The sequence below is a fragment of the Apteryx rowi genome, unplaced genomic scaffold, assembly GCF_003343035.1.
Source record: "Apteryx rowi isolate R43461 unplaced genomic scaffold, aptRow1 scaffold_269, whole genome shotgun sequence".
NCBI lineage: Eukaryota > Metazoa > Chordata > Aves > Apterygiformes > Apterygidae > Apteryx > Apteryx rowi.
The window spans coordinates 468,499-491,273 of record NW_020449074.1 but is presented as its reverse complement, the minus strand read 5'-3'; the positions used below and the strand labels follow the sequence as shown (position 1 = coordinate 491,273).

The 22,775-nt window shown below is 42.6% G+C and overlaps 1 protein-coding gene across 2 annotated transcripts in view; it reads left to right on the top strand.

Annotated features, from left to right (window-relative positions):
* Nucleotides 1-22,775, top strand: part of EVA1A (eva-1 homolog A, regulator of programmed cell death) — a 218,851-nt gene that overhangs the window by 45,841 nt on the left and 150,235 nt on the right. The window contains exon 2 of one of the 2 annotated variants that reach the window (XM_026068134.1): nucleotides 16,774-16,988. In XM_026068134.1, the coding sequence (XP_025923919.1) occupies nucleotides 16,774-16,988 (215 nt within the window). Of the gene's footprint in view, nucleotides 1-16,773; nucleotides 16,989-22,775 lie in introns of those variants that run through there. The other variant, XM_026068135.1, reaches the window with a different exon arrangement.

Here is a 22,775-nt window from a genome sequence, read left to right as displayed (position 1 = left end):
GATGGCTTGCATCTGCCAGAACATTTTCTGTAGCACCCCTGGCATGGCCTTTTCTCTTGGGCACAGAAAACAGCTTTTTTTTTGTCTGGAGGGTTTTCTGGTTGGGAGAAGGCATTCGCTGAACCTTGGAGAATAAAGTGAAGGAATAATCAAGCAGGCTACAAGGGAATGCTGTTGGTTACGTAAAACCTGAGCACTAGTTCATTATGTAAATCTCATAAATCTTTCAAATGTCATTATCTAAAACTCTGTTCCTGTAGCACTTTTGCTTCAGAATAAACCTGATTGCTGAACATGGATGTGAAGACTGAACAAAAGCAGAAAGGGGGCCATGTTACAGTGCTTACTCAGCAGATACAGACTGCAAAGGTGCCATTTCTGGTGTCTGGAGCAGCAGTTTGATCGAATGAAATGCTGGTTGTTGTTTATAAAGATCAGATATGCTGCTTGTGCAGGGGTCATGTTCCTGGGAAAGCCTGTTCATACTTCCCTTGACTGTTGCAGGGCAGTGAAAGTCTAACTGAAAGTCATTTCTCTGTGAACAGAGCTGAGATAGTGCTGAAATGATACCTGGTGTCATGACAGATGGCACTCCAAATTGGGTTAAAGCATTTTTTCCAGGATGTTTTAAATAAGACCTTAGTTTGTCATTAAATGCTGAGAAGTGATTTGATATCACAGAGTTGCTGAGGTTGGACAGGACCTACAAAGATCATCTAGCCCAACCCCCCTCAAAGCAGGTTCAACTAGACCAGGTTGTTCAGGGCTGTGTCCAGTCAGGTTCTGAATATCTCCAAGGATGGAGACTCCACAGCCTTTCTGGGCAACCTGTTCCGGTGTCTGACCACCCTCCGTAAATTTTTTTTTCATAAGTTTAAATGGAATTTCCTATATGTCAGTTTGTGCCCATTGCCTCTTGTCCTTTCGCTGGGTACCACTGAGAAGAGTCTGGCTTTGTCTTCTTTACTTCCTCCATCGGATATTTGTACACATTGATAAGATCTCTCCTGAGCCTTCTCAAGGCTGAACAGTCCTAGCTCTCTCAGCCTTTCCTTTTATGTTGGAGACTCCAGTCCCTTCATCATCCTCGTAGCCCTTTGCTGTACTCACTCTAGTAAGTCCGCGTCTCTCTTTTATTGGGGAGCCCAGAACTGGACCCAGCACTCCAGATGTGGCCTCACCAGGGCTGAATAGAGGGGAAGAATCACCTTCCTCAAACTACTGGCAACACTCTTCCTAATGCAGCCCAGGATGCCGTTGGTCTCCTTTGCTGCAAGGGTACATTGACGGCTCATGTTCAGCTTGTCCACCAGGACCCCCAGATCCTTCTCTGCAGAGCTGCTCTCCAGACAGTCAGTCCCCAGCCTATACTGGTGCAAGGGGTTATTCCTCCCAGCGGCAGGAGTTTGCCCTTTCCTTTGTTGAACTTCATGAGGTTYCTSTCCGCCCATCTGTGCAGTCTGTTGAGATCCCTCTGAATGGCAACACAACCCTCTGGTGTATCAACAACTCCTCCAGTTTTGTGTCATCTGCAAATTATGCACATGCTATACACAGGTTCAGAAGTATTCTTTAATGTAACACAGAAAAGCAGAGTATTAGACTCAACAGTGGAATAACTGGGTGCAGTTCCATGTCCTGTCCCAAACGAGAACTATGGAAGAGGGAATATTCATCAACCTAAGTTGTCTAGATTAAAAAAAAAAAGTGTATGGGGAGGCAAGGGGAGTTGGAGCATCTCATTTTAAACTGCATATTTTAGGCAATCACCTCTTCTGAGGAGGGATGGTGTTTGTCTGGTTTCACTATGGAGTTGTGATACAGCTGGGATGCAGATCCAAGGATTGGGAAATGCTCCCAGGTCCTGCAGTTTAATCACAGCCTTTAGCTGTAAACACTAACGCTGTCCATATATGTCCATATAGACCACTTTACTGGGAGCCTGGCCTGAAATTGTCTTGGCTGGTGATGTGTTTTGGTATGTAATACAATCGGTAAGAAGAAAATGTGTGGTGTGGATGTAGTTGCTGTTACAGCTGTGAGGCAAAGAGCCCTTCAAAGTGTTACTCTGCAAAAGAAATCCCCTTCTGCAGCCTATTAGTCAAAACAACTGCACAACTGCTCTGTGTCAAAGCAGCACAAATAGCTTTTAGCCAAAAAGCTTTTCTAACTGCTGTTACTCTGGGGCCATTCTGCTCTGCCTGATTGCTGTCCCTATACAAGGGGTTAGTGTAGTATGCGGCTTAATAAATTCCACCGTCGGATTTCTATTGTCTCTTTGTTCTTTGTTGCCAAGGAAGCCAAATATTATTTCTGTCCTTGAAAGAAGCTGCAAATATGGGGAATGGCCTCAGTGAGAGGTGGGGGAGAAAAAGGCCCCTGTGGAAAAATACCTTTTGTGTTTTCACTTACTGCCTTTACAGAGATGATTGTGGCGATGTGGTAGGAAGGGGCTGTTCCATCTTCTCTGTGCTAGTTAGACGTCTTTATTATTGTTATTAATTTATACTCCTGGCTAAGCAGTTTCCCATTCTTAATGTATCCTTTCATCCTCCGTTGTCATGTACTGAAGTGCTACTGAGTAATCCTGATTAAAAATCAGTTCGCATATGTATCTCTTTATCCCTAGACTTTCTGTGTCCCCTATTACCATATTACTTCACAGTCATAGGTCCTTATTTTGCCCCAGCCTCCCTTTGGATATAGAAATGGGATCATCTTTGGCTGATATTTGTGAAACTGAGGTGGATGGACAATACCAAATGAAGTGTGCTGGGAACTCTTTTCTGGCCCTGAGGCTGGTGGCCAGCACAGGGGGGAGATAGGAGCTGTCTGTGGATGGCCTTTTGGTCCTGAGAAGTTAAACTAGTATAGTTAAACCTCTATGCTAATAAACTAAACAGAGCCAGGGCATATGCTAACCACTGCCACATGATTGTCCTGAGTATGATTTTGCATGTTCAAAGTCACTGTTTGAACCTGCACTAATGAGAACTTTCCCAATCAACGTTAGGGCATGGTTCAGGTGAGGATGCAGGCTCTCCAAATGGACAAGTTCACCTTGCTTTGGGGGCAAGGAGAAGAGTTTAGTCATGTGTATGCTAGCTGTACTCAGTCCCTCTCTGTCAGGGCTATGGATTCAGCCTGGGTCCATTTTATTTATTCATGTAAAAGAAACCTTATTTGTTTTGTCTTATGCAGGAATTATTTTGAGGTGTAGGTACTAAAGACAACAGTTACGATGGCAATGAGGCTGAAGAACACCAGGGCCTTTCCGAAGTCCATATTCGAGCACTAGCAACTGCTGCCTTGCAGCAACATAAACCGTTGTTCATCTGTAGGACCCCAGAGGGATCAGGCAGTGAGCTGCCACCCTACTGACCCAACTCTCATCAGAAGAAGGTCCTGAAGCCATTGGTCTGTGCTCTGATATGCAATGGGGGGTTGGCTCAGCTTTCTTTCAGTGGCTATAATGTAAATGTCTTTGAGCTAGTTACATGGGGCTCCTTTTACAGTCAGCAGAGAGGAACAAGCCAGTTTAGGACATGATTTGTCTGACCTCTACTCTTGTTCTCAGTTAGACATCTGTTTTAGGATAAAATGATTTGCACCTGATAGTGCTTATTTCTCTCCACTGACTGTACTGAGAAAGCTCAAATGGTAGCTAAGCACCATGTGTGGTGGTCTCTAAGGGTCAGTCTCCTGAGACAAAGTTTTCCTCTACATTATGGCTTTGCCTAGCTAAGAAACAATGCTACCTTCCCTCCCATGCAAAAAGAAAAATCTGAGGACAGGAACCTAATAGGTCTTAATAATGAAGCCTAAACCAGGATAAACTAATTTAGTGAATGATCTTAAAAACCCCCAAAAGAAGGCTGCAGGTTTTGTGAGTGGGTGACATGATTCTTCAGGAAAAATAAAAGTACGGTTAAATTGGTATGATATTTTGAGACAGGCAAGGTTTTTTGCTTGAGCACCGGGAAAATATGGCTTGTTTAACAGGCAGAAAGGAAGCTCCTGCTTTAGTGCTTGATCTTCAGCCCAAGGTGTGGAGACTATCCTGCCTTTACTGCCAAGTGTCGATCACCCATCCTTTCCTGCAATGCCTTTTCCAGGAGGAGCGTGTGGGAAGTTGAGGTTAGCTTCTAACTGGCTGGGCAGCCTGACAGCTGAAACTGGTAATGCTCAGGCTGCCTGTCCTGTATTAATATTGCTTATGTCAAATTTAAAAAACACTTTACTTGTATAATCATGCTTCCTGCTACCCTCATGGCGTTTAACATATCTGTACACTGTCTGGTTACTGGTGAACAGTAAATCCCCCCTTGGCTGAAGTCAATGGCTAAAACAGAAGATGCTGATCTGGCAGTTTTGCCTAGCTGTTGCACACACCTGCATGTTCTGTTAAGCTGATATTTAAGATCTGTGACCAAGTCATCAGAGACAGGACACACCAGAAACTAGGAAGCTCTGTGCAAACCTACTTTTTTATCTGCTTGTCTTTCTCTCTTTTCACAGCCAGTGTGAGCTTCCTTTTCTCCCTGGTAATTTTTATTTGTAAGAAAGACAGGCTCTTCTGCAAACAGGTATGGTTCTGAGGAGATCGGGGAGGTCATCCGCATAGGAACAGAGAGGGGTGGTTGTTTATGAAAAGCTGACAGATCCAGAGCCCAAAAAAGAAGCTTTCACACTTGCAGATGGGTATTCTTGTTCAAATTCTGTCTCTTTCCTCCTTTTTAGTATTTTAAAGCTCTTTTCTTTCTGTTTCTCTAGTTTCCCTACCTTTACCTGAGTGACTCAGCCCCCATGATGCTTTTGCCTGATTCTTGCTGGYAGGATAAGCTCCTGGGACCACTCTTCTAACTGACAAATAAGAAAGATTTTTTTTTCAACCCATCTACTCCACCCTTTGTCTCCTTTTTATTTTTGCTTTTTCATTTCCATCCCCCCTTCTTTCTGCCCTACTCTGCTTCTTCCTTTCATTGTTTAGCCCCTTTTCTATCTTGTCTCAGTCTCTCCTCATTTCCTTTCCTCTCCTGGGGTTCATAAAGCTGCCAAGGCCTGACCAAGGCAAAGAGAAATATGTATTTCACAGGCTTAGGTCATGCAGAGGGCAGTATCATAGCTCTCACTGCAGGTCTTGGGGAAAAGGATGCAGGTTTGTTCCAGAGCTGCTGTTCTCATTAAATTTGTCAAATCTACTCTGAATAAGAATAAATAAATAAAATAAGGACTTTAAAGCAGATGGGAAAGGGAGAGATTAAAATCCCAGTGCTGGAAACAGGCTTATGCCTAATCTTTGAATCTTCTCAGGAAGGGGAGCACTGGGAGAATTAAGCCCAAGAGTCTCTGGTCTGGAAGGGAACTGCAAGTTTGGGTTCTTCTCGGTCTCAGCAGAGCTCATGCTGTGTGTGAGTGATAGCTGTCCTTCCCACCACAGACAGCAATTTGTCATTGTCCCCAAAAATTTCCTGCTTGCTTAGTGGAAATATTGTCAGGTGGCAAAGCAATCCAGAGTGATCTGACCTACTTGGGCAAGGAAATTACCTGTCCTCTGCCCTTATTACACKTTGTCAAATGAAGGAGGCCTTGAATTTCAGTTTGCAATAGGAAAAGTTTCTGATAAAAACAGCCATCAGAGTGCTGAAGAGCTCATTAAAATTTGTGAGAGAGAACGAAACCTCGTTGGAAGTATTTCCTTGTAGGAGAGCTCTTCATTGACGAGACTGTATTTGCACATGTAAGTCACATTGTATTATTTCATGCAAGGTAACAAGGATTTCAGACTTGCTTTCTGGAATCGCAAAAATTGTTCAACATTTTGACCTGCCAGTTGAAATCTACCTTTTTTCTAGGATGTGCAGCCCACTCTGGGCCCCAGAGCTGCCTTCTGGCGCTGTGTGCGAAGAACTCATGTCCGCTTATGATGGCTTTAGCAGCAGCTCCCGTAGGGTTGTGCACTCTTGCCTTTACTCCTGCCATTTGCCCTAATCTAAACAAAGCTGCCAAATCTCTGTACTCATGTCCATGTCAGAATAAGTTCTCACAAATGGGGAAAATAGTGTTTGTTTAGTGTTGGTGTTTCTCAGCCCTTGTCAGATTGTCATGGCTTAGTTCTTGATTTGCTTAAAAGAATTGGTCAGTGTGCATAAAGGCTTGCCTGTCACTTGTGTGGTCAAATAACTATTTTCATTGTCCCAGTGTGATGTGGTACGTAAAAGCTTTCTTTTAATTTGAGTGATAACAGGGAACTTTCCCTGTCACTCCCGGTAAAGCTGTGGGCAAATGCCAGGCTGCTTTCAGGCACTTTCCCCACTGTAGCTCTGCAGAAGTGCATGGTTATAGCAAGGCTGATTTGTTTTTCCTTTGCTGCATGTTTCTAATACAGAAACAAACCCTTCCTCTTGCGTTTGCAGTTGGGAAAGTTTGTGTTTTGGCCAACCTGGACAGCCACCAACCTTCCCGGGGAACTGTGCCCTCCTGCTCTGTCTCTCACTGTCACACTGCTTGGGGGCATGAGGGAGCTGTCACAGACCTTGCCAGAGACCCGAGTGGATGTGCAGCAGCTGCTTTCACGACAGATTCTGAACATTGCCTATTGCCAGATTCTGAACATTTCCYATTTCCTATTCCTATTCTGAATATTCCTATTTTTGGCACATGGTGAACTGGTGAACCCTGGCTCTCAAAACATCATTAGAGGAAAAAACAAAGGAGGCATCATCAGGCTCGGGGAGTGCAGCAGAAGACTGCTGTTGGGCACTGTACTCAGTACCCGCTGTCTGACCAGCCTTGATTTCTTCCTAGGCATCATGGCTAGGGAGAACCCGAGAAGGGATTTGATGGAGATARTGAGGTGCCTTGCAGAGTCTTATAGGGTACCTCTCTCCTAAGGATGGAGAAAGTGTGACCATGATTGTTTGCAGATTGGCCACAAAAGCCGTCAAAGTGCAAGTCATAGGTAAAGTGGAGGTGAACGAAGATGTTGATCATCATAAAATGTTCTTGGCCTGTTGAATAAGTAATAAGACATTCAGTGAACTCAAAACATGTCCTGAGGGAGGGAAATGGATCCAGCTCCTGACTCCTTTCCCAGTTATATAATAATACTGTGTTGGGTAACCACTTTAGCAACACATGAATAAGTTGGTCCCTGGCCCTTGTGAGACTGGTTGCACAAATTTGATTTCAGCAGTTTTAGGGAATAGGCCAGAAGGTGCAGAAGGGCTGCCAGTCTCCTGCCATAACACCCAGTGGTTCTTGTAGGAAAGGCCGAGCATCAGCATGCCCTGGGAGCAGGCTGAGTGCAGGCACTGATCCTGCTAGAGTTCTTACTTCGCTGCCGTCACCACTGCTGGAAGACACCCAGCTTTGGGTCTGTTTTCTTTGCTAGTCATCTTCATCATGCATTAGATCTGTAACAATGAGGATTTTTAGGACAAATTTGTCTTCCATAGAAGATTGTCACAGGARGGGATGGGATCAAAAAAGTACTTTRCTGTGGAACTGGAAGTAAAAATGATCAYCAGTGAAACTTGCCTACATGAGAAAGTTTACCAGCAAAGATGTGTTGCTAGTTATACAAGTGTGTCCTCATGTGAATATGTTTACTGTGGAAAGTTATATGGATATCATTAGAGCAGCCTRATTATACCACTACAGTTTTCCTCTTAAATTTCCCCGGTATATAAACCATCATTAGAGAAACTGTTCCTCTTCCCATAAAATAAAGCCGTTATAACTTAATTTAGAAAAGCTACACTACCCCTGTGGTGTGAACTGTCTTTATTGCTAGTTAGAATGCAATATGAAGGCCACCAGTGAGCAGTGCGGTGCATAATATGTGTTGTGTTTCAGAAAGGACTTGGTTGAGAGCCAAGAAGAAAGAACCAAGAGAAGCTGCTGAGGAAGTATCACCCATGTAGTTCTTGTAGCCGTAGAGTGGTGACCTTAACACTTGATGCAGCTCTGTCTCTAGAATGAGGGAGTGCCTGTTTTGCCTTTAGTGCATGGATTTGGCCTCTTTGGGCTGTAAGAAGTATACACTAAATCCCTCCCAAGATTACAGCTCTCGTTCTTTGCATACTGAACAAACCTCTTAAGGCTTCCCAAGGTGACCTGTTTGTTAGTTATCTTTAGGTTATGTTATAACAGAATACATTTTACATATTATATATAGTATATTGCACATAACACAAACACAGTAGTATATAATTGGCACACAATGCATACTAATGCAAGTTATACCTATTACAATTAATGCAATATATTAATATGTATTAATCTTTATAATGCTGTAACATTATTTTTACAGAGTGTTCTAAGAAATCTAGCACCACAAGCAATGAACTCCACAGTAATATTGGGGTTTGAGCTTCTCCTGTAACTTAAACTTGGGAAAATATTCTGCAAAGCTATTTTTTTACATATGTATATATATTTCATATATGTGTGTGTATGTATATATAATATATATATATATAAATGCACACACACACATATGGAATTTTTAACAGAAAGTCTTGTTCAGTCCCCCAGTGCTCTTCCACTGCATCCCATAATGAGCCCYACAGCAGCTGTGCTGTTGTTCTCCATGTTCCTTTCTGTTTGTAGAAATGAGCCTTTAATCGCATAGCCTGACAGGAAGATTTTTTTCAGTATCTGCTAAAAGACAAATATTTTTCCATTAGAAACCTTACCGAGAGCTGTCACCACTCAATGAGGTGCCACCTCCCAAGCAAGACTAAGCAGGGAGTGTTGTCTTCTTCAAACGCTCTTATGTTTCTTCCTCGTACAGCATCTGTCACTGTCTGCTCCAGCACTGTGACTTCTGTTTGTCATGGTACTTATAATAAAAGTAACAAGATGGATCATTGCTTCATTCATGTTAAGACTGTCAACATTTTCCAGCCTAAGCTTTTACCTTTTTGCAAAATGTGATTTCATCAGCGTTTATGTTTCCTGGCTGCTGAGTGAGGTTTAATTTTCTGGCTGGGAAGATGCTTGCTTCTTTTTGAGTTRACATTTTTTAATTGTTTTTTTGAATTTTATTTTCATATCGCAATGTGAAAAGGAAACATTAATTCTGGTAAACAAATGCAAATAGTTTTGTTATAACATTTCAAGCTCAGAACTTCTTGGAATTTTTCATTTCACAAAAAGTTTTTATTTTTTAATCACTCAATCTGKTCAGAATTGAAAAGTAATTATAAGATGTTCAGATAGTCTTTGGGAGGAAAAATCCTTTGTAGCTATTACTTTTCAGGAACAGCCTCATTTGTTGGGAAATGTGACAGAGACAGCTATGTTAAAAAATAACACCAATCCCATTGTACCTCACGRGCAGCCATGTCCATTTTGGGTGAATAATGACAGTTACCATAAGTGTCTCTGAAAACAGTGTTAAGTAGGAGCCTTGCTGACAAATATATTTGCAGATCCTCAAAACAGTAGCAAAAGTGATTATAAYTGGGGGGAAGGACTGCTAAAGCTCTGTATTGCATCAGATTGATCAACAGGATAGCAGAGATGGGGGAATCTGTGTCTTTGTGGGCACACACATGTGCATGTATGTTGGTATGCAGAGGTCTRTTAGGTCTACGGGTCTATTGGGGTACAAAAGTATAAACTTGGTCCTCTCCATGGATCTGGGATTTGATCTAGGGAACCACCCATGGTTCGGTTCTTCTTTCTTGTTTTTGTGTTCTCTCTGGTATGTGGCTAGGGTGAGAAAAGTGGAAAAGTGGTGTGTCCACCTTCAGAAATCAGATGAGACTGGCCTTTTTTTTTCTTTCTTTTAATGCACAAACATAAAAAGTCTCACCTTTTTGTCCCTCATGTAGATGAAGGGGTCTTAGCCTGGCTTTGAGGGTCTTCTGCAGCTCAGCCATAACTAGCAAAGGTACTCCAGCTGGATCCCCTCCTTTTGCAAGGAGGGTTTTGACTGGCTAACCTGAAGTCTGTATTTATTTTACAGTAATCAGTAGTATTTYACTGTTTTCTACCTAGGTATAAAGACATGAGGCTTTGATTGCTGAAGACAGTGTAGTGTGAGATGGTTTAAATTTGGATTTCATTGTGGATTTGCTTCAAGATCTGTGCACTGCTTAACGAGCAACTTATATGTAGTCTAGGCAGATTGGACAATGGATGGCAAAAGTTTCGTCAGCTGTCCCATGCTAGACCATTTCTTTGTTCCAACAGCCTGTGGAAGGGCTGTAATGTTTCATTAAATTCTATAGGAGCGTTCAGTAAGGAAGTTTAATGAAATAATTAACAATTTTCACTATTGATCTGAGTTGGATTCATGCYGGCAGAGTTGAAAACTGCCATATCTTAACACTAGTCACCCCTTACCCTCACCAGTCTAATTTCTAATATCTTCTCATCCTTACACAAAGCCAGGGAGATCTTTGACATATTGTTCAGCATTTACAAAATGTTGCCTTGTTTAGGCTTGAAATGCTGGCACTTAGCTGCAGTTCTAAATTCACTCTCATTCCAAAGCCACTTTTTCTATCTTAACACCGGATGCTGTTTGGAGCCACAGTGGCAGTACAGATCAGATAATGGGCAAGGAAGTGTTGACTTCAGCTCTGAATGAAAAGATTTTCCCAAATATGCTTACAAGATGTTCGAGTTTTTCCTGTGCTGTGTGGTATCTAAAAGGCAAAAGAGTTGGGGAGAAGCTGAAGTGAAAGCGTATCTCTCTGTAGGTGGTTTGTAATAGCAAGTTTTRATCTCCAGTATTAGTAACAAAGCAAAACAAACCCCACTTGTCCATACTAGGCTGCTGTGTGATTTGAGAGAGCTGCTTTTACTACTGCAACCACAGGATTATCAGTAATGCCTGGTATGAAATGCATTCATTCAGTTACTCGCTCTGGCTTGAAGCCTCGCCTGGGGTCATATTTCCAGCCCTGTTTGCCTATCCCAGTGGTGTGTTGTACTATTCCACTGGCTTAGCACCATTTCGGAGACATGTTACTAGTGTTGATGTTCTGCATGTAAAGAATAAGCTGGAATGCTACGGTCCAAAGCCTATCTGAAAAAGTCTGGCATGGGGCTTGTCTGAGCTCCAGAAAGGTGTTTGATTAAAGCCTCTCCTGGAAGAAAGTTCTCTTTCACATTCAGTGTCTCAAAAATATCCGTGAGGAAGCTGAGGAAACTAGAAGAAAATAACAGTTGATATTTTAAAGACCAATATAGATCTTGAAAATAAGGGGATTAAAAATAAAAGAATCTGTGCCAACCAGTAACGATAAGGTTTTATTAACCGACACAGTTAACTCTATTGACTTTGTATGTTCCAGGTAAGGGGGAAACTGTTCTGTATTTGCAAGTATGAATGCTCAAAATGGCATGTTACTGTAGCTTAAGTGTGGTTTGATGCAGATATTAATGAAATTTTCTGGCTTCAATTATGTGTAATAGTTCATTTGACCATTAAAATCCTTTGAGTTTTCTTGTAATTTTATTAGAAGTTTTCAGAACGTATCCAAACTGGATGCTAAGTTTGTTTTGTTGTGACTGTGTGCACGACTCCACAGGACAGCACCCACCCACAGAGACATTTCCTGGTGAAAGGTGACATTTGTCTTCTGATAACTGATGAGTTGGTGTCTTGCTATGTGTCTTGCCACACAAACCTAGAACTGTATGTAGTGGAAGAAGGAGAAGTGTGGATACTGCTTTGAGACAACCATGGTTTGTTGAGATATATGTATGAGTGCTTGGATACTATACTGTCATCCTACGTCTGGTTGGGAGAAAAGCTCTAATATCGYCTGTGCTTTTGTGAACCACTGCGTCAGATGCTTTGGTTTCAAAAGGCAGGGTTGTAGCTCTTTAGGAGTAAGTGGAGGATGATATTAAGATTTGCAGTACCTGTAAAATGATGCATGATCCCATATGAAACCATTCTTTTTCTCTAGTCAGCATGTGTTAAGGGTTAGAATTGGCTGTTGGATGAGAACTGAGCAACAATTATTTGGAGAGGCGATAGTGGAAATGATTCTTGAGAACGGTCAGCACTAAGGGTGAGTAGCYGAGAATAATTGCTGATGACTGATAGAAGTCAACCTCTGGMCTTTGAAAAAATAAATTGCAAGCTATGTTTGAATGGAATATTTCCTCCTTCTTGTCAGAGGGGAGAAAAAAAGATTTTCAGTTTTTGTGATGCACTTTTTTGGTTGTTCTGTTCTCGGAGTGTAAATCCCTGCCTTAATGATATGAGCTTTTGAACTGTGGAGAAGTTTAGTACACGATTCCTGTATATTGCTTTAGTTTGGGAGTATGGAAGCCCACCAGGAACAGTTCCATGTCCTCAGCACCATCCTTAAGATAAGAGAGGTGCTAAACCCAAAAGTTTTGAGGACGCTTTTGTCACTCTAGCTTTTCAAAACATATAGCATTTTAAAAAGGTTTTGTGGACTTGATGCTGTAGATGCTTTCCTTTATGTTTTTTTTAGCATGCTTTCAGGCTTCTTTTTTGTGATGATGAGGATTAGAAATATCTTTTTTTAAAGAAAGGCTGAAACTGTCACCTGCTTTTTGTCCTCCCCAGGCAGGATAATGAGTGGACCGCCAAAGAACTTTCTGATAAAATCGTAAGAATTAATGTCACTTCCACCTCAAGATGAACCAAGACAAAATAGAGTAGATTTGACTGTGGCAGTACGGCAGGGGTGTTTTCCTCAAATAATTGCTCGCCTTTGAGTCCTGGATCTGACAATGTTGATTTCACGTCCCAGAATTTGAGGATGAAGAAGAGAATGGAAGCTGTCTTTGGCTTGCTTTAAGAAAAGCCTGCTTTATCTATGTCTGGAGTGGACACTTGTAAGGTTGTCGCTCATATCTCAATTAATAATGAGCATTTGATGCACAGAAATATACTTTACAGGGGGAATGATAACCTCAAGTGATAATACCTTTTTCATCTCAGTTTCTCACCTGTCATATTCTGTGGTCTGTCAATGGCTGATTGGTGATTTGCTGTAGCTTCTTGCAGCCATCTGAAAGAGATTTCTTAATGCTTACCAGGAGATAGTCAAAGAACTCTGTAAGCTATTCATTGTGTGTTTATGAAATGCTTCTCACCTTGGTATCCATGTGTCATTGAAGTCCTCAAACACCTGACATTGGCTACAAGTTTATGCATTTCATTTGGTAAAGATAGTAGTTCCCTCTCTGGCACCACATGTAGTGGTACAAAAGGTTACTGGAGACTTGTCACCTAAAAAGAAAGTGTATCACCTTTTAGCAAGGGTGCTGAAATCAATTCAGATTTTGGGTTGCGGAAACATAAATCAGTGGTAAACAAATGCCAATGTTTTCAAACTGATAATGAATATAGTGCTGGTTTGGCACATTTAAAGAGAAAAAACATTAATTCTCTACAGCCAGTCCCTTTCGCTCTTTGAAGAACCTTATGTCATCCCTGATCATGTCCATGCCTAACCCAGTATCTTCTCTCTGACAGTGGCCAGTGTCAGAGGTTTCAGACACTGCGCTTTGCTTATCAGTAGCTAGTCACCATCAAAGCATTCAAGCCCTTCAGTATCTTGAGCTTGAACGAACTCAAGTTATTCTGAGATTGCTGATGGAAAAAGAGAGGAAGGAGTTGTTCCAACAAGTGGTCTGCAGTAATTGCACGGGTTGAAACCTTCCCTGATTCTGAACTGGTAATATGCAAGGCATGCTGTAGGATGGCTGTTCTGACAGAATAATTGAATATTCAGAGGAGCCAGAGGAGCCTCGACTGCGCTTTGGTTGTATTTCTCAGCCTCCCTAATAGGCCAGCCATAGGGGAAAATCCTAATGCACTGCTGTGACAGCATGGAAAGCTTGGTTTAACGTTTTGTGTTATATTCTGTTTTTATTTGTAGTTTGCTTTTCCTGATGCCCATCTTGTTACCTTACTTTCGAGGGAGAATTGCTGATCTGACTTCTGAACTAAGTGAATAGCACTGTGCAGAGCACATATTCTACTGACTGGGAAAGAAGATGCACTCTAGTAGTTCATTTTATACCGAGAGCACTTCCTTGAACAAGTGATGTAAAGGCACTAAATTAAACAATGCTGTTCCTTGATCTGCTGCAGCCCTGTCACTTACTGTAATTATTGGGGCTGTGTCTCAGTCTTTTTCTTAAAAGCAAATGTTGCCCTGGGCACTTGGAAATTAATATGTTGATTTGAGTGAATAGCTATTTGGCATGCACCTTGAGGCAGTGCAACAATATAATTGTTAAATGAGGAGCATAGCCTGAAATTTAGAGAAAAAGGAGAACCCAGCCCTCATCCCTGAAGCTTAAATGTTGAAGCTAAGTTTTCTGTGTGTTTCTGAGAACAACTATTATAGTTGTTCTAGGCACCTTGAAATTCCCTTGGACACAGTATTCTTTCAAACAACTCCTGAGCAAGGTTTGAGTGTTAGTACGGGTGAAGAACCATTCCCAGTAAATGGGTATACTCTCTAACCGCGTGAGTTGTGCTTCCCTGTGTGCATTATCATGAGGGTCCTAGAGGACAGGCTGTTGAACATGAGTCAGCAGTGCACCTTGCAGTAACGAAGGGTAACTGTGTACTGAGCTGCGTTAGCAAGAGTGTAACCAGCAGGCCAAGGGAATGGCTTACTTCCCTTTTCTTGGCATTTGTGAGGTTGCATCTGGAGTAGAGAGTCCAGGTTTGGCCCCTCAGTATAACAAGCTTGTTGAGAAACTGTAGGGAGTCCCTTTGGCCACGAGGAGGATTAGGATACTGGAGCATGTGATGCATAATGAGAGGTTGAAAGAGCAGATACATTTATCTTGGAGAAGTAAAGAATAATGAGAGAGGGATCTAATGCTCTTTGCCATTACCTAAGGAAGTTACAGAGGAAATGGAACCAGACTCTTCTCTGAGCAGCACAATGACAGAACCAGAGGCAACAAACGCAAGTTATAATGTGGGAAATTCCAATTAGATATAATGAAAAAGTTCTTCACCATGAGAGTGGTTAAGCATTGGCACATGTTGCCTAGAGAGGCTGTGGAGTCCCTGTCCTTGGAGATATTCAAAACTTGACAGGGCCTGAGCAACCTGATCTAAATTGGCCCTACTTTGAGCAGAAGGTTGGACTGGATGACCTGCAGAGGTCCCAGCCTAGATTATTCTATGATTATGGACCACCACAAGGATAGTCACATTTTTGCCATTTTTTAAAGCAAGTCTAAGATACATGTCAGGTTCTCTTTTAGGGATTTGTCTGGGGATTACTTGTCTCTCTTGATGATCTTGTCTTTCCTCTCTCCACTGCCTCTAAAGAAAGAGGTAGAGGAGCGCAGAGACAGGGTATGTGGAATTGCTGCTGGTAGACTTGTGCTGGTGGCCAGCAATGGGAAGGGGTTTTCCAAACTCACTGCAGAGAGGAGGAAGTCTGCAGGGTTGAATGGGATCATGGTTGATGCTGTACTTCTACATGCTGTAGAGTTCCCTGTGCAGATGTCTCTAGGTCACCAGCACAACTATTTCCTCTCAGGCTTGAGTGTGGCAGAGTCAGGAATTGCTGCTCTGGCAATCTGACTGCAGTCAGCCCTTTTAACTCAAAGTAACTTTAATGAGGCTGTGTCCCCATGCTTTATTTTCATTAGCAACTTCATTATTGTGTGTGATGTCATCCTGCAGTGAACAGGAGAAATTTGGTTCTGCCTACTGTTTTCCGTCTAAAAAGATTGAGACTTTGCAGAATAGGGGAGAAACCAAGGCTTTTGTATCAATGGCCTAGAACAGGAGGAGCAACTAGAGAAATTAAAATGGTATATTGTGAAGGGAGATCAAAGGCCTGACAGGTGTGGGTCTGGTGCCATGATGGACTAGGACCTCATCCAACGAACTGTAACTTTTCACCTCCAACTTTCCCCTTAGCAGCTCTGCATCTGGGCCTTTCTAGCCCATGATCATAAGATTGCAGGAAAATTGAGATTCTTCAGGAGGTCTCTAGTCCAAAATCCTGCTCAAAACAGGGCCAGCTAGGAAGTCACACCTGGTTGCTCAGGGCTTTATCCAGTCATGTCTTGAAAACCTTCAATGATGGAGACTATACGCCCTCTCTGGGCAACCTACTCCACTGCCTCATAGTGCCTTCACGGTGAAAAAGCTTTTCCTTATACCCAGTCTGAACCTCTCATGCTTCAACTTATGTTATTTATCCTTCTCCCACGATACACCACTGTGAAGAGCCTGACTCCATTTCCTCAATAACCTCCCTGCAGGCACTGGCAGGCTGCTAGTAGCTTCTCCCAAAGCTGTCTCTTCTCCAGGCTGAACAAACCCATCTCCCCCAGCCTCTCCTCACAGGGTGAGCGCTCCAGCCCCTGACCATTTTGGTGGCCCTCTGCTGAACTTGCTCCAGTTTATTGATGTCTGTCTTGTACTGTGGGGCCCAAAACTGGATACAGTATCTAGATGTAATCTACATGATGAGTCTGGCTCAGCTGCATTTCCTGTATACTGGATAGATATGCCAATGTAAATAAGTGGTATGACTGGAATAAGTTTGGGACATCTGAATATTGGTTCCTCTAAGGATATAACATGGCTGAAGGCCAAATCACTCAACCTCTCTCTCTTTCTCTCTCTCTCTTCCCCCCCAYCCCCTTTCTCCCCATGTGTGAGACGGTAATAAAATCTACTTCTCTCATTGTTAGTTGTGTGTTTGTTATGCTGCACTGTTGTTAACCACCTAAATATTAACTTCCAGTCACTAATGATGGTTCTTGTCATGTTTCTGGCAGGTTACATATCACAAGTGTTAAAGAATTATACTGACCATGCCTGCGATGGAGAATATGTTTCCTTGAGATGTCCTCACAGAACCACCATCAGCATCCAGTCTTCTTTTTATGGCCGAATTGTACCAAGTCATCAGATGTGTCCTTCTCGCTATCCCCACTCCTATGCAACTTTAATTAAAGAAGATGTTGCCTGTTCAGTTGGCACTTCCCTTCAGGTATTGCATGTTAAACTGGATCTCTTTATTCTGGACTTCTTCTCTCCTGCAGCTTGATGCTGCAGAGACCTATACTAGCACTGCTCACCTGACACAGCATAGTGCATGATTCATCTTTGTAGTGTAGACAGGGATGAATTAGATTTTGCTGGTGCATTTCTTAATTTTGCTACAGTTCGGGAATGTGGTTGAAACAGAACTATATTGCAAGACCAAATTATGTCCAAATGTATTATGACCAAATCTGGACTGTGTTGGAAGATTCTTTTTTTAAGTCCTCCTTCCCAAAGGGYAGCTTTTTCAACACATTCAGAAGTTGCTGTCAAACTCTTTTTAGTTCAGAAATGATCCTTTTTTGTGGGGCTTTTACTTTAGTAACTTGAAATCAAGAGAGAATCCTTGGCTTTACTTTTTCTTTTGACTCAGTTGGCTCTTAGGCCACTGTAAGTGATCATACATCACTTAAGCCTGTAATCTCCCAAGCATCAGTAGTTAATCACCTCTGTCCATTTGTGTAGAAGATGACTACATGTATCATTCTGAGAGCACATGTGACTTCAACAAATCAAAGGATTGTTTGGAAGGTGCGTGTGTTACTCAGTGTCAAGAGGAACAACTGAAATTAGAAACATGAATTGACTGATGTTGTTGAGATGAATGGGGTCTGCTCCCAGATGTAAAACTAAGCGCAAGTCTTTCCAAGTGCAGAGTATTTGGGACTCTGAAAACTTTTGTGCAAAAACCTCAACTTTTCTTAAGCACCCAGTGTATTTATGGCTATGMATCAATAATAACTCATAATAAAATTTATAGCAGAACTAGGCTAATGAACCTACAAGGCTAGTGAAATATTTCTCTTATAATTTGGCTGAAGGCCAGCATTTCCCATGTCACTTCTAAGTCTTGTATTCAGGACTTTAGAGGAATTTACAGCATTTTTTTTTGATTGATATGAGTGCTTTGGCTTCGAAATGTCAATGGTAAATTCTCAAGAAATTGCACAGGATTGGTGTTCACTTGTATGTACCTTTAAGATGACAGATTTGCAGTTGCCCTCATAACACTTCCATTGCACATCAAATGACTGAGTTATAGTATGGGAGGACATGGTCCTTATCAGTGGGAGGTTTTCCCTGATATGGTAATGAAAGCTCATAATACAATGGACAAGAGGCAGCTGTGCTGTTTAGGAGGGGAGAATATGGACTGGGGACTTCGGTGGAGGCTAACCTTCCTTTCTTTCTTTTATTTACTGCCAAATTTACTTGAAACATTTTGTTAGCTGGCATGATTGATACCTATGTGCATAGCCTCATCCCTTGCAGGTGAGTGGCCCGCTTAAGGCATCTGGAACAACCTGAGAATAGGGAAGATGTAATCTTTGGCTTATCTTGCCATGGTTTTATGTGCAGGAGAGATTTAAAAGAAATCCTTACCTACTTAGCCTAGCTCCTTTTGTCCTTGGAGCTAACTGTTACCCCTTAGGTTTGCCTCCAGCACTTGCAGTGCTTCTCATTAGAGTTCCCCTATATGAATGGTGTGCTTTACAGGCAGTCCTGCACCAGATGTCTTGTACAATAAATTTTCTACGTGACTAAGACCAGAACACTCCTATTTGTGCCTTTTGTGGGTGCAGACCTGCTAAGGAGGTAGGCGACATTCTCTACTCTGTTGCAAATTTCTTATGGGACCTCAGGCAAATTCCTGAGTCTCTGTGGGGGATATYTGCAATACCTCTTTGGTGCCCCTAAATCTGGATTTGATATCTCAATGATGTGCAGTGCCTAGCCACAGTAGGGTGAATCTGAATGCCAGAGCTGGATCTCTTGGCTCCTCTCTTAATCCTGGAGGGGGTGAGGCCTCTCCGAAGGGTAAGCCAGGAACTCCACAAGCTCAATGGCAAGCTGCCTAGAGCTAGCCGGTAGGAAATGCGTGCATGTAGGAAAACTGGAAAGCTGTAGACAGGAAAATTGTGTGTGCTTTTGTGGGTTTTAGAGTCAGTTGTATGGCTACTATAGACAGGACCATTGTGTGCGTTTTCTGATTGGCAGTAATTTAAAAAGTCAGCTAAACCAAACCCTTTGCAATTAAGTATATAAAATCACCGCATCTAATCAAGCCCAGACTGCAGAAATTTATTGCTTCTCTGGAGAGTGGCATGGAGGGATTGTAAGGGGCAGTTATTAATACTGTTCCATGCAAATGCTACCTGTGAGTAGCAGTTAATTCTTGTTTAAAGGCTCTCTGCCCTGTAAATGCCCAGTCAGGACATTGTTTCTGTGTTAAAAAGAGAAAAGCAAAGATTGCTTAGACTGAGACAACCGCTACTCACTACTAATCCAGCCTTAGTTGGTTGAGTGCCAGAATCCCTTGCTTTAGTTACATTTTTTGGTCTGAAATGAGATGCAGACCACTTGAGAGACCATGTCTGAGACATTAAGGCAGTGACCCCAAGCTACACATTTCTGTTATTCTAACACCACAATATCAGATTCAGTGGAAGATTTTCAAATGCACAAGAATTTGGACATTTGGACTGAGATTTCAGTTTTAATGTGGTTAGTCTCTTGTTAGCTTTTGCATCAAGTCAGATGAATATGGAGAGATCAGAAGAACAAACTAAAGTTGTGCTGAAAAGCAGGTGTTATTTGCTTTTTCAACAGTGCCATCTCCATTTCACCGTCTTTAGCAGGGGACCCAGAGCTGGCACAAGTCACATGCGATATGTTACAGTGCCCACTGAAGGAAAGATAGATTCATGCTATAGTCTTGAAGCATCTTTGAGATATTTCAAGGATGGAAGTGTAGAAAGTGCCTACTCATCCTCTAATGTTAGGAGCTAATTTGGGGCACTAATGCTGTAAATAGAGTCTAGTATTGTCTCTTCTACACTTCCCTTGTAGAGTCCTGCAGAGAGTATTCCTGACCAGGAGGTAAGGGAGCAGTATCCTTGTGCYAGCCAGGAGGGCTGGATGGGGGACACAGAAGAGGAATGTCTGTAGATCTGCCTTAGTGGCTCTGGTGAAAGAGACCCATGCGGTGTTAACTGTCGCGTCTTGGCGGTGGAGCTCTGTGAGGAGGGGCTGTCACCCTTTTATGGAGCCTGGGCCATCTCTTTTCTTGCTTACAGGTCAGGAACAGCACTGCCAGGAGCAAAGTCTGTTTATCTTTCACCCAAAGAAATAAATCTTCGAATATCAAGGGTCTTTTAGCTGTGAGCCCACTGGAAAGTCTGTTGGGCCAGGGGAAGACCATGCAGAGATGTTAGCTTGAAGGTGCAGAGCTGCTTTATCATGATCCTACGCCTGAGCTATGATCTGTGCATGGTGCTGGTGTCCCTGCAATGACCCGTAGCTCCCACATGCCTTGATCCCTTTGGAGCAATTGTGCAGGTGCAATTGGTCTGAACAAGCAACCTAATAATTTCTAGAGCTTGATGTTTTTTGGTAGATCATTCTGCTTTTACAGTGGAATTTTTCTCCTGCTCTGTAATTCCATCTTACTCAGATGGAGTTGGTCAAGCTCACTTTTGATCTGCAGACTGCCTGATTTTGGAGTGTGGAGAGGAAGCTACATGACATTGTTGCACTACAGCTGGGGAGGACATGGGGACATCTGCAGAGACCTTTTGCTCCTAGGAGATCTGCTACGAATCATCCTCATCTGATCTAGCTTCTCACTTATGCTGTGGTTCTTTCACCTGTCATGTTACCACAGACATTTGCACTTCCTGGCTATGGGGACATCTCATCTCACCCCTGGGGAAATAAGGAAGCTGATAAATGGTATACAACAGCAGTGTATGTTTGTTCAGCTGAATGYGTAAATGTTGAGGTAGAAGACAAGGAGAAATAGGAGTGTTAGTGTTGTGCATTGCCTAATGATAAGTGCCTAATGATAACTGACTAGTGATAAGTGAATCTCTTTAGTAAGAACCCTAGTCACTACTGGCCAGGCTCACAATTCACAGCTTGTGCCTTCCAAAATATGCGGAGGCCCATGTAGGAAGCTGCTCAGCTGAAGAAGAGATTGGGAGGGRTGTGTTTATAAAGGGTTCTGCAGCCTTCTTCATGGATCGGTGTTCCTGATGTCACTTGTTTTCAGCAATAAGTGACTTAAGGACTGTATGGAAGAATGTTTAATGGTTGGTCTATAATTAGTGCTTTTTACCAGAAAACTAGATTCCACTTTGCAGCAGATTATCTGCAATATTCTCATTTTTGTAAATTGACAGAAAAGTAGAATCAAAGCTTACTTAGAAGGAAAACGAAAAACCCTGGAGAGGCATTTATCTGTTGTGTTTCTGCTCCCAGATATTTATCAGAGAAATCATAGGCTAACTTCTGCCTTCAGAGATGTGTCTGCTGAAATCAGGAGGAAACTGCACCTTGGAGGGCAGTGTTTCCCAAGGGGAAATATTATTTTTCCTTAGAAGGTGCTCTGGAGCTGAGTCATGCGTCTCATTAGAAAGACCAGCCAGGTTGGGCAGGGAGCGTAGGCACGGTCTGTCGYCTGAGTGTCTTTCAACCCTCTCCGGGACAACCAGCCGTTGGTGACAAGAATCACTCATGTTGCTGATGTGGTATTTCCTTTTGTCCTTAAAGCAAGATACATGACACCTTTGCTGCCACCATCTCCTGCTGTCACTCTCACAGCATGTGATGCAGCTGTACAAAAGGGAGCAGATTCCTTGCATACTAACCATGGGATTCCCCAAGCCCTTTTCTCCCTCCTTTTTATTTACGTCCACCAGGAAGGTTTCCATGATAGAAAGCAAAGAGGAGCTGACCTCTCCGCTGATGGGAAGATCAGACAAACTTTCCACTGGCCGCATCCCTTTCAAGGTGTGGGGCAGCTGTTGATCACAAAATGATGAGTCTAGAAGGTGTGTGTGTGTGTTATTGTTTCTAAAGATGGTGTTATATTTCACATTCTGGATTAACAACGTGGGAGCGTGAAATGGAGAGTAAAAGACAATGATTCAGCTACTCTAGTTTTCCTGGTAGGCCAAGGACAGTAGCTACTGGCCATGCCCAGTCCCGGAAAGGTATTGTATAGTCCCAGAAAGGACCCTGAACAACAAAAAACAAGATGATGGTCAAAGTGAGAGAGGTGGGAAAAGGAAAAATAATTTGCACTAGACCACATGGTCATTAGTACAGCTGGGAGGAGAACCCAAGAACCAAAGTCCAAGTCCGGGGTTTCCTGGACTGCATTGCACATTCAGAGGTTTCTAGGGCTTAGAGACAGTTTGAACAGGGAAGGCTTCAGTCACAGAAACGTCAGTAAATTAAAGAGCTGTTTGGATGATGCTTAGTCACACTGTACTAAAATTGCTCTGCAGAGACTGGTGAGCAGTGAAGTCAGGGTTCAGAACAGGCTACTGTAATGCCAAAATTGCCCTTAAAAATCACAGAAATGGTGCAGCTTCATTCATGAATCTTGGGCAAGCTGACAAGCTAATTATTTGCAAGTAGAAAAACTGCCTGATGCAGAGGTCACAGATAATCTCTAAATTGCCGTATCTTTGAAATCTTTGGCTTGCCTGAAACAGCTCGTGAGTGCAATGTGATTATGTGCTGCAGAAGGAGAGACACTGGAGGCAGAGACGGCTGGTGCAGCCTGTCTTCCCGATGCGGCAGGGCTGCTCCCCGGGGTGTAAGCCTACTAATGCTTTGTTTACTCTAGATTTAAACTTTCCAAGTCATGGGGCTTCCATCATTGCCACCGAGACCCTGCTTGACAGTGTAATGGGTTGCTCTCAGTGATCTTTTTTTTTTTTTTTTT